Raw genomic sequence first — 12322 nt, 5'->3', positions numbered from 1 at the left:
TTGTTTCCATTCATATTTTTTATACTATACATTTGTGTGTGTACATAAACAATAATATAGTACTCTTGTATGCTTATAAATTATGTAAATATTATTCTGTATGCATCATTTGCAGCTTTTTCACCCTTAATGTTTTTGAGATTTATACATATTGATGTTTATTTGAACTCTTGTATTTCTATCTACAGTTTATTCTCCTATTGATAGACATGTAGTGTTTGGGGTTTTTATTTGTTTGGTTCTTTTTTTTGCTATCAAATGGTACCATGAACCACCTTTTGGAGTCTGTGGAGGATATGATGTGTATGTACAACCTGGATTGTAGGGTGTCTGCATTTCATCTTTGTTGGTTGCTGCCAAGTTGCTTGGAAAATGATCTTACCATTGTCTTCTCCCACCAGCAGTATATGGGAGTTTTCCTTTCTCTACCTTGTTGCCAATACATGGTGTTGTCACATTTTTAAATTTTATATCTTATGTTTTCTTTAATGTTATATTTTGAGCCTTTTCCCTTGTCCTTTAAGAGTTCTTTGAAAAGTTGTCAATAGCTGTGGATTAGTTCATCGTGTGAGTGTGTTGTAATTTAACACATGTATTTCTGTTGTCTGTAGATGTTTTAATTCTTTTACTATTTTAAATGATACGATAATGGCCATCTTAATACATAAATACTTGCTTGTACTTCTGATTATTTCCTTAGGACAGATTCCAAGAGGTGAAATTCCTGAGCTAAAGGTTATGAACATTTTAAGAATCTTGTTTCATATTTCCAGATTGTTTTTTAAAAAGAGGGCCTTAATTTATCCCCCCACCAAAAATTTGAGAGTATTGTCTCTGTAAATCCTTACCAAAATTGGGGATTATCCTTTGTTTTTAATCATAGCAGTTTTATAGGTGAAAATTCCATCCTCACGTTTTTTGAAAGTAATGTCATGATGACTGACAAATCTTCTTGCTGTTATGACTAGGGATAGAGCCAACAGGTAGTGGCTCTGATCCATTGTCTCCCTCTCTGTGTAACTGTGTTGTTTCTGTGAATTTATCCTATTTCTCTTTGACTAATTCTTCTTCCTGTCCAGGAATGACACTGTGCGCTTTGCTTTGGATGTCCTGGCTATTCTTACTGTTGTGCCAAAAATCCAGCTCCAGTTGGCAGAATCAGTGGATGTGCTGGATGAGGCTGGCTCCACTGTCTCCACTGTAGGTAGGTTGTACCTTCCCATTTTTGTTACTGCTTGGACTGGATTTGTTTTCCTTTTCTCTTCTGGTTGTGGTTACTTACCTGACCTAATTTTGCAGTATTAGAACAGAAGGTAATAGGAGGGTACCGTGTCTATCCCTTCTCAGGCATGCCAGACAGCTTCATATAAGGGAGTCATGTTTTCTCCCTTATATGAACTCAGGTTTTCTGAGTGGTATGGACATATCTGCTATCATGGTACATGTACATTCCTGAAAACCTTGTACTCTGCAGAGCCTTGTGCTAAAAATAAGGTTCATAGGAAAAATGGTTGGGGACAGTAAAAAACTTAAGCAACTTTGTAATCTGAGCTCTAATAAAATCAGTAATTGACAAGCAGCTCATAATGGATAAAAGCTGTCATACACAAAAATGAAAATACACTTTGTTTGAAAATACACTTTATTAAGAGCAAGGGTGATGAGGGCTGCTCCTAAGATGAACATGGAAAGTAGTGTGAATGGCTGAGGGTCCTGGGGTGCACCACTCTGGGGAGAAAGTCCAAAGTTTAGCCACTTGTTTTTAACTTTCTTCATATATAGCAGAAAGGTTTCTGCTGCCACTGTAGCAGCCAGGCTGAGGGCTTTTTGTTTCCTGCTGAAGGTTTTAATTTAGTACCACTATATTTGCTCACCTTACTTAGGAAAATTTGCAAATAAACCTTGGTGAGTTCCATATAATACTGACATCATCCCCCTATTTAACAACTGCATATGAGGTATTGCATCATAAAGATACATTATAGTAGAACTGATTATGTTTTATACAAATATTTCCTTGTACTTTTAGAAAAGGTGTGGTAGTTTTCTTTTAAGTGGAACAAGATGAATAGAACTTTAAATTTTGACTCTGAAGCAACTGTTGAAGTTGACCATTAGTTTTATGAGGGATAATATAAAATGTTTTGTCCCCCCTCCCTCAATAGGTATCAGCATTATTTTGGGAGTAGCTGAGGGTGAGTTCTTTATCCATGATGCTGAAATCCAGAAGTCAGCACTTCAAATTATCATCAATTGTGTGTGTGGCCCGGATAACCGAATTTCCAGTATTGGCAAATTTATCTCTGGAACTCCTCGGAGGAAGCTGCCTCAGACTCCCAAAAGTAGTGAGCACATCCTGGCCAAGATGTGGAATGTGGTCCAATCCAACAATGGCATCAAGGTGCTCCTGTCCTTACTGTCCATCAAGATGCCCATCACAGATGCAGACCAGATCCGGGCCCTGGCCTGCAAGGCCCTAGTGGGCCTGTCTCGAAGTAGCACTGTTCGGCAGATTATCAGCAAACTGCCCCTTTTCAGCAGCTGCCAGATCCAGCAGCTGATGAAGGAGCCTGTGCTGCAGGACAAGCGCAGTGACCATGTCAAGTTCTGCAAGTATGCTGCTGAACTCATTGAACGGGTGTCAGGAAAGCCACTTCTCATTGGCACTGATGTGTCCCTGGCACGACTGCAGAAAGCAGATGTTGTTGCCCAGTCAAGGATCTCCTTCCCTGAGAAAGAGCTGCTTCTGTTGATACGAAACCATCTCATTTCTAAAGGGCTTGGGGAGACAGCAACCGTGCTGACAAAAGAGGCCGACCTGCCCATGACTGCTGCTTCCCATTCTTCTGCCTTCACCCCAGTCACTGCTGCTGCTTCTCCTGTCTCTCTTCCCCGAACTCCTCGCATCGCCAATGGCATTGCAACTCGACTGGGCAGCCATGTTGCTGTGGGTACCACTGCCCCTTCTGCCCCCACTGCCCATCCTCAGCCACGGCCCCCCCAGGGTTCACTAGCTCTGCCTGGCCCGTCTTATGCAGGCAACTCCCCTTTGATTGGTAGGATCAGTTTTATCAGAGAGAGACCATCACCCTGCAATGGCAGGAAAATCAGAGTGTTGCGGCAGAAGTCGGACCATGGCGCCTACAGCCAAAGCCCAGCCATAAAAAAGCAGTTGGACAGACATCTTCCTTCCCCACCTACGCTGGACAGTATCATCACAGAATATCTTAGAGAGCAGCATGCGCGCTGCAAGAACCCAGTTGCCACCTGCCCACCTTTCTCTCTCTTTACTCCTCACCAATGTCCTGAGCCAAAACAGAGGCGGCAAGCGCCAATAAACTTTACCTCAAGGCTAAACCGCAGGGCATCATTTCCAAAGTATGGCGGGGTGGATGGCGGATGCTTTGATAGGCACCTTATCTTTAGCAGGTAAGGAGAGGCCACCTCCCTGGGGATTGGAATGATTTGGGCCGTGTCACATAGAGTGATTAGTTCACATAGCCCTTTATTGGCCTGAAATACCAGTGACTGTCACTTTTGTGTGACTAGATGAGCAATGTGACTGTACTCCCTTTTGTCAAACATGGGTTCCTTGTGTGATTGTTGGCAATATATTTATATGAAACTATGTGTTCTTGTTACAACTAGTATGTTTCCAAGAACCCATGGAACATGCTGTCTCTAGGCTCCCCAACTTGTTCTGTGCTGGTTCAAGTTGTCTCCTGTTCTGGTTCTTTATAAAATCTCATGTAAAGGTCATGGATTACAGGTTTTAAACATGGGAATTTTTTATATTGTTTAAACTTGTAAGTGGAATTCCTTTGCTCTCATTTAAAATGAAAATTAACTACTAAAGGTCACTGATATTTTGGAAGACCCATTTGAAACATAAATGCTCTGTGTTTTTTCTTTCGTCCTAGCAGTTTTCTTTTCCTGAGTTCCTGCGCATTCTTTGTCTCTGATTCTGTTTCTCTCTCTCTTTATTTTTGCTTAGGTTCCGTCCTATTTCAGTGTTCCGGGAAGCCAATGAGGATGAGAGTGGCTTCACTTGCTGTGCGTTCTCAGCACGGGAGCGGTTCCTGATGCTTGGCACCTGCACTGGGCAGTTGAAGCTCTATAATGTGTTTAGTGGACAGGAGGAGGCCAGCTATAACTGTCACAACTCAGCCATCACACACCTTGAGCCTTCCAGGGTGAGGGTCCTGTCCTACGTTGTTCTTAGTCATTCTTTTAAGATGGGTTGGTGAACTTCGGGCCTGTTTGCTGGCTGGCTGGCTGCCTGTATTTGTACATAAAGTTTTATTGGAACACAGCCATGCTCATGTGTTTATGTATTGTTTGTGGCTACTTCTGTGCTACAATGGCAGAGTTGAGTAGTTGTAACACAGATCCTACGGCCCTCAGAGCCTAAATCTGGCCTTCTACATAATGTTTGTCAATCCTGTTCTAAGACCGAGGGGGGAGGGGGTGGTGGTGTGTGTGTGTGTGTGTGCGTGCGTTTGTGTGTGTGTTTATTTATTTTAATTTGCCTCAGTTGGTAACTGAAACTACCAACTATGATCACAAAAATTTTATTTTTATGTCAAATCTTAAAGTGTTATGAATTTTTAGGAAAACAAACATTATATGATTCCAGTGGGTCATAGTTTATTAGTACTGTTCTGTGAATGGAATTGACACCTTTGCTATTCCTAAAAGTCAGAACTGTTTAGGATAATTTCCCTGATTTTAGAGTAAAGGAAGCTCACTCACCCTTTATTGGGCTTTCTCTTCAAAAGACCTTTAGGAGTCCTAGCTAGAAAGTCTAACATGTTTTCAGTTGACTGATATTTCAGATGAAGGAGACTGAGGAATATGGCCAAATATTAAGAAACGAGGAACCATCCTGACATTTTTCCAAGTTGTTTTTCCCCCTACCTTTGAAACTATTGTATTTTATGTTACCAGGTTAGGAGGATTTAATGTTATCTTAAATTTAGTTATTTCTTAGGATACTGCAGGTACTTAAATCCTAGTAGATTCTGACCATTTCTTGGTTCCTGGGAGTTTTTCTGTTATCTTTATAATCCAACAGTATTTTTTTTTTTTTTAAAGATTTTTATTGGGGAATTGGGGGGATGGGAACAGCGCTGGGGAATTGGGGTAAGGGGAACAGACAAGTTGCTGTAGTTTTGTTCTTCAGTCTAGTTGTGGAGGACGCTGCTGCACTGGCCCCAAGCTGGCACCATCATTGCACTCTTCCCGGGCGAGGCAGATCAGTCGCTGGCTTCTGGATGGCCGCTCACGCTGGCTGCTGGCCGCTCACGCTGGCTGCTGGCTACACACGGTAGCCCATGGCAACCCACTGCCACAGGGACTGCAGCCTACGCCGTGGCCGGCGACTCACGGCAGCCCAGCTCCAGGTTGAGCTGTTGTTCAGCATCTTAGCTGTGGAGGGCAGTGTCACTGGCACTCATATGTGGGATCTGAACCGGGGCCCTCTGGCATCCCAAGCGAGTTCTTAACCATCGCACCACTCGGCCAGCCCCCCAACAGTATTTTTTAAGTTTGTATTTTAAGATGTCACAGATCGTGACGTCTGCATTTATGTGAACACATGGTCACTGACCTTGGGCCTCCTCCTCCTCCTCCTTTTAGGACGGGTCCTTGCTGCTGACATCTGCTACTTGGAGCCAGCCTCTGTCTGCACTTTGGGGAATGAAATCAGTATTTGATATGAAGTATGTATCTACCTTTTCAACCTGCTTTCTGTTTTTACAGCTTGCCTAATCATGCTCCCGTTTTGGGAGAAGAGGAATGCTGTGAATTATTGCTAAATTTCTCTCTTCCTCATCTGTGTCTCATGTTTAATAAGATTTTATCTTTCTTAATCCCTGGATATTTTTACTATGTGTATACATGCCCATCACACAGCAGACCCTTCTCTATTCTACAGTGGCACATCTATTTATTTTCTTATGTTCACAAATGAGTATGATAGCTATACTCTTTGCTGGGGCATATTTCAAAGACATTGTGCCTCATTAGCTATTTCTTTAACCACATAATTCCCTTTAATTATTTTGGATCTACTTGGATGGAGAGAATTTCCTTTTTAATCTTAAGTGTACAATAGTTTCCTCTTTGGGAGCTGAGAATCTTCAGGTGAGTATAGTTGGGCAGGAGCCTGAGCATCACCTTTATTTTCAGTTGGTTGAACAAGTATGTCCTGAAGGTCCGTGACTTCTGTTTGTCCGTAGGCACTCCTTCACAGAAGATCACTATGTTGAGTTCAGTAAGCACTCTCAAGATCGGGTCATAGGCACAAAAGGAGATATTGCCCATGTAAGTACTGAATCCACTGCTTTCAAACTGATTATGCCGGTTTGTTCATGCTGAAATTTCCTGGACTGAATGTGAGGACTTAAGTCCTGTGGTCGACTAGAAATTACTCAGAGATATTCTTTCCAGTTAGACTCTAGAAGGGTAATAAAATAGTTCTAAGCTATATGGGAAAAATGTAAAAGAACTGAACAGGAACTTAATCTGGCAATTTGAGAAAGATGTCATTAACACAGCAGGTGTTTTAAAATACTAAATTTTAGATGAAATAAAGTCCCTGCCTTTATAGAGCCTCATTGGGGAGACAATAAGTAAAGAAGCAACTCTATGGTATATCAGGTAGTAGGTGCTGCTGAAGAAAAGAAAGCAAGGTAAGAGGTAGAAAGTGCTTGTTAGTGGTATGAGGCACTTTTGTTTTATCTGGGATAGTCGGTGTCACTGATGGGTTAATGTTTAAGCAGCACCTTGAAGGAAGTATGGGTGTCATGCAGATGTGTGGGGGAAGAGTGTTATAAGAGGGAATGGCAAGGGAATAGCTCTTACTTGGGAGGTAGGAGGGGGAGGAGAGGGTGAGAGTTGAGGTCAGTAGGGATCATGCAGTGTCTGGTAGGTTAGGACTTTTGGCTGTACCTCTGAGTGAGATGAAGGCGCTGGAGGGTGAACTCAGGACACATGACGGTGTAAAATTCCTAAAATGTGAGTCTGGTTTCTGTGAGAGTAGCAGGAGCACACTTTCCAGTTAGGAGGGTGTTGTGTCAGCCTACACATGAGAGCTGCAGTGAGGCAAGGCCGGGTGGGTATGGCGGAGCTGATGACAAGTGACGCATCTGGGCCCTGGGGTTTTGGACACATGAAGTTTATGTTTCTTTTAGACATTCAAGGTAGGAGAGGGCAGTTGAATATATAAATTGGGAGCTGAAGGGAGAGATCTGGGGTGGGAGATATAAATAGAGGAGCTGTCCACATGTTGATAGTATTGGAGCCCTAAATCTGGATGAGGTCATTACGGAAGCTGGAGAAGTGTAGGGACTGAGTCCTGACACGTGCCGATATTTAGAAGTTGCCAAGCGAGGAGGAACTTGGGGAGGAGACCAGAAAGTGTCCAGTAAGGCAGCAGGAGAGCCCAGGAAAGAGATGTGTCCTAGACGATGCGGGGTGGGGGTGGGGGGGGCGGAGCTCGAGAAAGGATTGATCAGTGGGTCAGAGACTGATGGTTAGGTGCTTAAGGTGAGAATCGAGAGGTGACCTTTGATTTAACAACATGCAGGTCATTGTTTAACCATGGCAGGGGCTAGTTCTGTGCACTGAGGTGAAAAGCTGATTATAGTGAGATCGTGAGAGAACAGGAGGAGAGACATGGAGACACTGAGTATAGACAAGTCTTTTAAAGTGTTTTGCTGAAAAACAGCAGAGAAGTGGGTAGTATCTTGAGAGGTGTACACAGCGGGTGGTGAAGGGAGGGTTTTCCTCAAACTTTTCTTTTGAAAATGTTAAAATATATAGACGAGTTGAAAGAATAGTACATATACCTGCCACCTAGATTCTTCAATAATTTGCCATATTTTCTTCCTGTGTGTTTTTCTGAATCATTTGAAAGTAAGTTGCAAACATCACGATGTTTTATCCTTAAGTCTTATAGCATGTGTATCCTAACAGTAAGGATATTTATTATATAATTACACTCTATTATCATATTTAAGAAAATTTATAAGTAAATCCCAAATATCATCTAATATCCATTCCATACTCAGTTTTCCCGATTGTTCCTGATGTGTTTGGTTTCAAATGTTTTTTTGTTTTTTTTTGAACCAGGATCCAGCCAAGATTCACATATTGCATTTGGTTGTTATGTCTCACTAATGTTTTAAAGCCAAGAACCATTTCTGCAGTTTTCATGACATTGACTTTTGAAGAGACCAGGCTAGTTGTCTTGTCCCATGATCTGGATTTGTTTGATTGTTTACTTGTGGTGTCTCCTTATTTGTTTCTGTATTAAAGGAGGATTTTTAAAAAGATTGGAAACATTACAGTATGTCTGTCAGCTGATGGGAAAGATCTGGTCTCTGCGTGGGATGCACATTGTAGACTTCGGAGCTTTTAGTGTTGTAGGGCCAAAATATGCACATGGGGAGATTTTAGGGAGAAAAGGATATTTCATTGATGTTTTTTTCCAAAAAGTAACCCTTAAGAGTATTCTGTGTGTAATTGTTGGTTAATCCATATGCAGAATTTCTCAGTTTCAGTCTTAGAAACATTTTCTGTTTCTTGAAAGGGGGAGGGGAAGAAGAGGGTTGTCTTATCCCTATTGCAGTCTCACTTCTCATTTTCTTACTTGTGGAGACTTTTCAAACCTTGAATGGGAACCAAAGCACTTAAACTTTTCTTGGATGGGTGTGGTCTTCCTACTTTCCAGTTATTTTTTAATATTAGGGCTTTTGTAATTTTGGTGGGTTTTGGAAAGCATGGGAGCGATATTTACACAGGTTCTCTTTGAATTTTTCAACGGATGGATTGGTCTGATTTTTCTCTTCCCACCCCTTCTTCTCTAAAGATTTATGATATTCAGACTGGCAACAAGCTGTTGACTCTGTTTAACCCAGATCTTGCCAACAACTACAAGAGGAACTGTGCCACCTTTAACCCTACAGATGATCTTGTCTTAAATGATGGCGTCCTCTGGGATGTCCGCTCCGCACAGGCCATCCACAAGTTTGACAAGTTCAACATGAATATCAGTGGTGTTTTCCATCCGAATGGGCTGGAGGTCATCATTAATACTGAGATTGTATCCTTTACACCCGCGTCTTCCTTTCTATTTGTCTAGTTTGTGATGCAGAAATAAGTTATTTTTCTGTTAATACCTGTTTAGAGTATCCACACAAGTACCACACAGGTAATGACCTGGTGCCTCTCCCTTGGTCTGAAGTGTCAGTGACTCTCCAGTGCACTTGTGTGGATGCTGAGAATTAGTGGTGCCCGTAGCAGCACGTTTTCTTTGTGTTGGGAAGAGTGACCTTATTCCTGCGTTCCACTTCCCCAAGTACTGAATTGACTTTTATCTATCTTCAGGAGGATTTTACTCTTGCTGCATAGAAATCAGTTGCTAGACATAAGAGTAAAATGAAGTGCTACTGTTGAGAGGACGGGAACTAATGTAGCTTTCATGTATATGAGGACACTGGAGGAGATTTTCAGGGATGTTATTCAGTAACGAATTCTGCATGCTTTTATTTTACCTTCATTTCACTGACTTTTTAAAAACATTGACACCTAGCAGGAGGAGGAAAATGTGGTATTTCAGAATTTCTCCTATGAGGTTATATCAGAAGTTTTATTATGTACAACAGTTTTTCTTAACCACTCCCCTCCTAGTGGGACCTTCGCACGTTTCATCTTTTACACACAGTTCCTGCTCTGGATCAGTGTCGTGTGGTATTCAACCACACGGGGACAGTGATGTATGGAGGTAATAAGCTTTTTACTTCATTCTTCTCTTTCTCCCTTCTCTCCCCACTCACTTAGTTTGACACTTCCTTTTTGGAAAATGCTCTCAAATGTGAATTGGAAAGCATTTGAAAGTTGTAGCATAAAAGATAAAATGATACACAAATGATGACAGAAGATGAAAGTAATGTTGATTTAGGGTAAAAGGCCACTGGCTTTGAAGAGAACAAGTAAATAAGTCTTGTATAGAAAGGAATTTCATGCAGTAATTTCCCATGTGTATCATGAACTTAAAGAAGAACCTTTGTATCTGTTGTCTTGTGATGTGAGCCCTCACCTGTAACACTTGCTCGGAGCTAGACGAGGGGTTGAGGTTAGTGTTTGCCGAACTAGTTGGGGTGTGCAGGGAGGACACTTGTGAATAGGAGCGATATCTGATTCTAATAGTGTTTCGCTCCCCAACCTCTTCCCCCCCTTCCCTCCCAACTAGCTATGTTGCAGGCAGATGATGAAGATGACTTAATGGAAGAGAGGATGAAAAGCCCTTTTGGGTCATCCTTCCGAACATTTAATGCAACCGACTATAAACCTATAGGTAAGCTCAAAGGGGCAGACCTTGATCATATCATTTTGTCGTATTTTGGTGTTCCTTATTTATGATCCTCCATTTTCTGGGAGGACTGTAATTTTTCATTGAAAAGCAGAGGAGTTATGGAAATATTTATGAGCAATCACCTTGGATTCCTTTAGAGAAAAAGCTGCTGGTTTTAAGGTCACAGCAATAGTCCAATCCCGAGTCTTGTCACATTCTGTTTTCCAGCGACTATTGATGTGAAACGGAACATCTTTGACCTGTGTACAGACACCAAAGACTGCTACCTTGCTGTCATTGAGGTAAAGGGAGCCAGCAGAAGCTGCTGTTCTGTTGGGATGTTCAGCATCACTTTACTACAGGCATTTCTTCTCATATATGTCATAAAGTTGATGCATTCCTGATGGTAGATTATTGCTAACCGATTGATTTGATGGGGTTTGGGAAATATACAGTATAAGGGAAATAGTAAGAAGAATGCCAGTATAAAACAGTGTGGAGAGTCCTGTCTCCTGTTATCCTGGACTCACACGTCATCCCAGTTTTAGAGGTGTCTGGATCTCTCACCAGAGCAAGACAGGTTTGTTCCAAGGATGCATCTCTCTTGTGCCTATATCCCTCACCGCCCAAGCCTTCTCATCCTGTTTTCCTTTCCCTGTGTCCTTAGAGTCAGTTCAAGAATCTTGGGTTTCGGAAGCTTTGATAGCTCCAGGGTCAAGGTGCATGGGTGCCGTTCAGAGCTGAGGTACGGGTGTGGGCCTCCTGAAAACTAACAGCTCCTTGTGGACTGGGTGTTCTGTTTCAGAACCAAAGCAGCATGGATGCTCTAAACATGGACACCGTGTGCAGGCTGTATGAAGTGGGCAGGCAGCGTCTGGCTGAGGATGAGGATGAAGAGGAAGACCAGGTCAGTGGGCTTTGAGATTTCTTTTTGCTGAACAATTTTTATAGAGGCCGTGCTGTTCTGCATTTTGCTTTGGGTTTTTATTTTTAAGATCAGCCTTTGCTACCTGTTGGCATATTCTGAAGGCCTATCATGTGCCCTTGATCACTGAAACTCAGAAGAAAATAGATTTTGTTATTACAAAACTTTAACCAGTACCTGATGGTCCTGTGCGTTCCAGTGTAAATTAATTTGTAGGTTAGCAATCTCTGATTTTGTTTTAGAGATTTCCTTGAGTTCACCCTTGGGACCAATGCCTGCCCTTTCTGGCTTCCCATATATCCAGTGTCAATCCAAATCAGAAAAGTCACTCTGCTGAGATCGTAGAAATGGCTTCACCTTTAAAAACTTCTAGTTTGCATTGTCTTAGTTTAATGGCATAGCAGAGTCTGTTTTCAGAGTCAAGAGTGGAGTTTATAGGTAAAGAGAATATTTTGAGGCTTTTGAGAAATTAAACATTTATAAAATGTGGGTCGATAGTATCATGTCCCATAGAGTCTTTGCTTTTCCTTTTCCTGGGGGTGTTAAATTATGGTCATGTCATGTTAGGTGCTTGCCTGTGTGGTGTGTCAGTATCAGTTCTGAAGAGTTTTGGCAGATCTTTTCAGTTTACTGGGCTCATAACCACATTCCTTTTTCAAGTGTACACTCTCCAGGCCAAATTCTTGTGTCTAATCTGAGAAATATTCTTTGCTGGGTGAGTAATATAAAGTTGAAAATGAATGACCAGGATTTTACTTTTTTGTTGCAGATATTAAAGGAGGTAAAATGTCTCTTTGTTGGATCTCGGGTTCATTTTCTGATTTTTCTTGCACTGTGGTATGGCTTAGTGTTGGTGCTTTGTCTCCTCTTGAGGGGCACAGGTGCTCTGGGTGAGGAGAGAGGCGCCGTCGGATGAGAAGCAGCACACTTCCCCGTTTGCTCTGCCATCTCTCTCACCCTCATCCTGCCCCTAAGCTTTGGTAAATTATGCTCCCTGGTTAGGGCTAATGGAATAGCTTTCTGTTAGCTTCGTTCCCAAA

The 12322-nt window shown here is 42.0% G+C and overlaps 1 protein-coding gene across 1 annotated transcript in view; it reads left to right on the top strand.

Moving 5' to 3' along the window:
* The window catches only part of DCAF1 (DDB1 and CUL4 associated factor 1), a 51018-nt gene extending 39739 nt beyond the window's left edge, over positions 1 to 11279 (top strand). The window contains exons 13-22 of the mRNA XM_019631303.1: positions 1080 to 1204; positions 2166 to 3429; positions 3995 to 4193; positions 5638 to 5720; positions 6240 to 6324; positions 8873 to 9106; positions 9694 to 9787; positions 10256 to 10360; positions 10586 to 10659; positions 11163 to 11279. Coding sequence (XP_019486848.1) covers positions 1080 to 1204; positions 2166 to 3429; positions 3995 to 4193; positions 5638 to 5720; positions 6240 to 6324; positions 8873 to 9106; positions 9694 to 9787; positions 10256 to 10360; positions 10586 to 10659; positions 11163 to 11279 — 2380 coding nt within the window. The remainder of the gene's footprint in view (positions 1 to 1079; positions 1205 to 2165; positions 3430 to 3994; positions 4194 to 5637; positions 5721 to 6239; positions 6325 to 8872; positions 9107 to 9693; positions 9788 to 10255; positions 10361 to 10585; positions 10660 to 11162) is intronic.
* The last annotated feature ends 1043 nt before the right edge of the window (positions 11280 to 12322 follow it).

Source organism: Hipposideros armiger, unplaced genomic scaffold, assembly GCF_001890085.2.
Source record: "Hipposideros armiger isolate ML-2016 unplaced genomic scaffold, ASM189008v1 scaffold_990, whole genome shotgun sequence".
Classification (NCBI taxonomy): Eukaryota; Metazoa; Chordata; class Mammalia; order Chiroptera; family Hipposideridae; genus Hipposideros; species Hipposideros armiger.
This window is presented reverse-complemented; position numbering and strand designations above follow the sequence as displayed.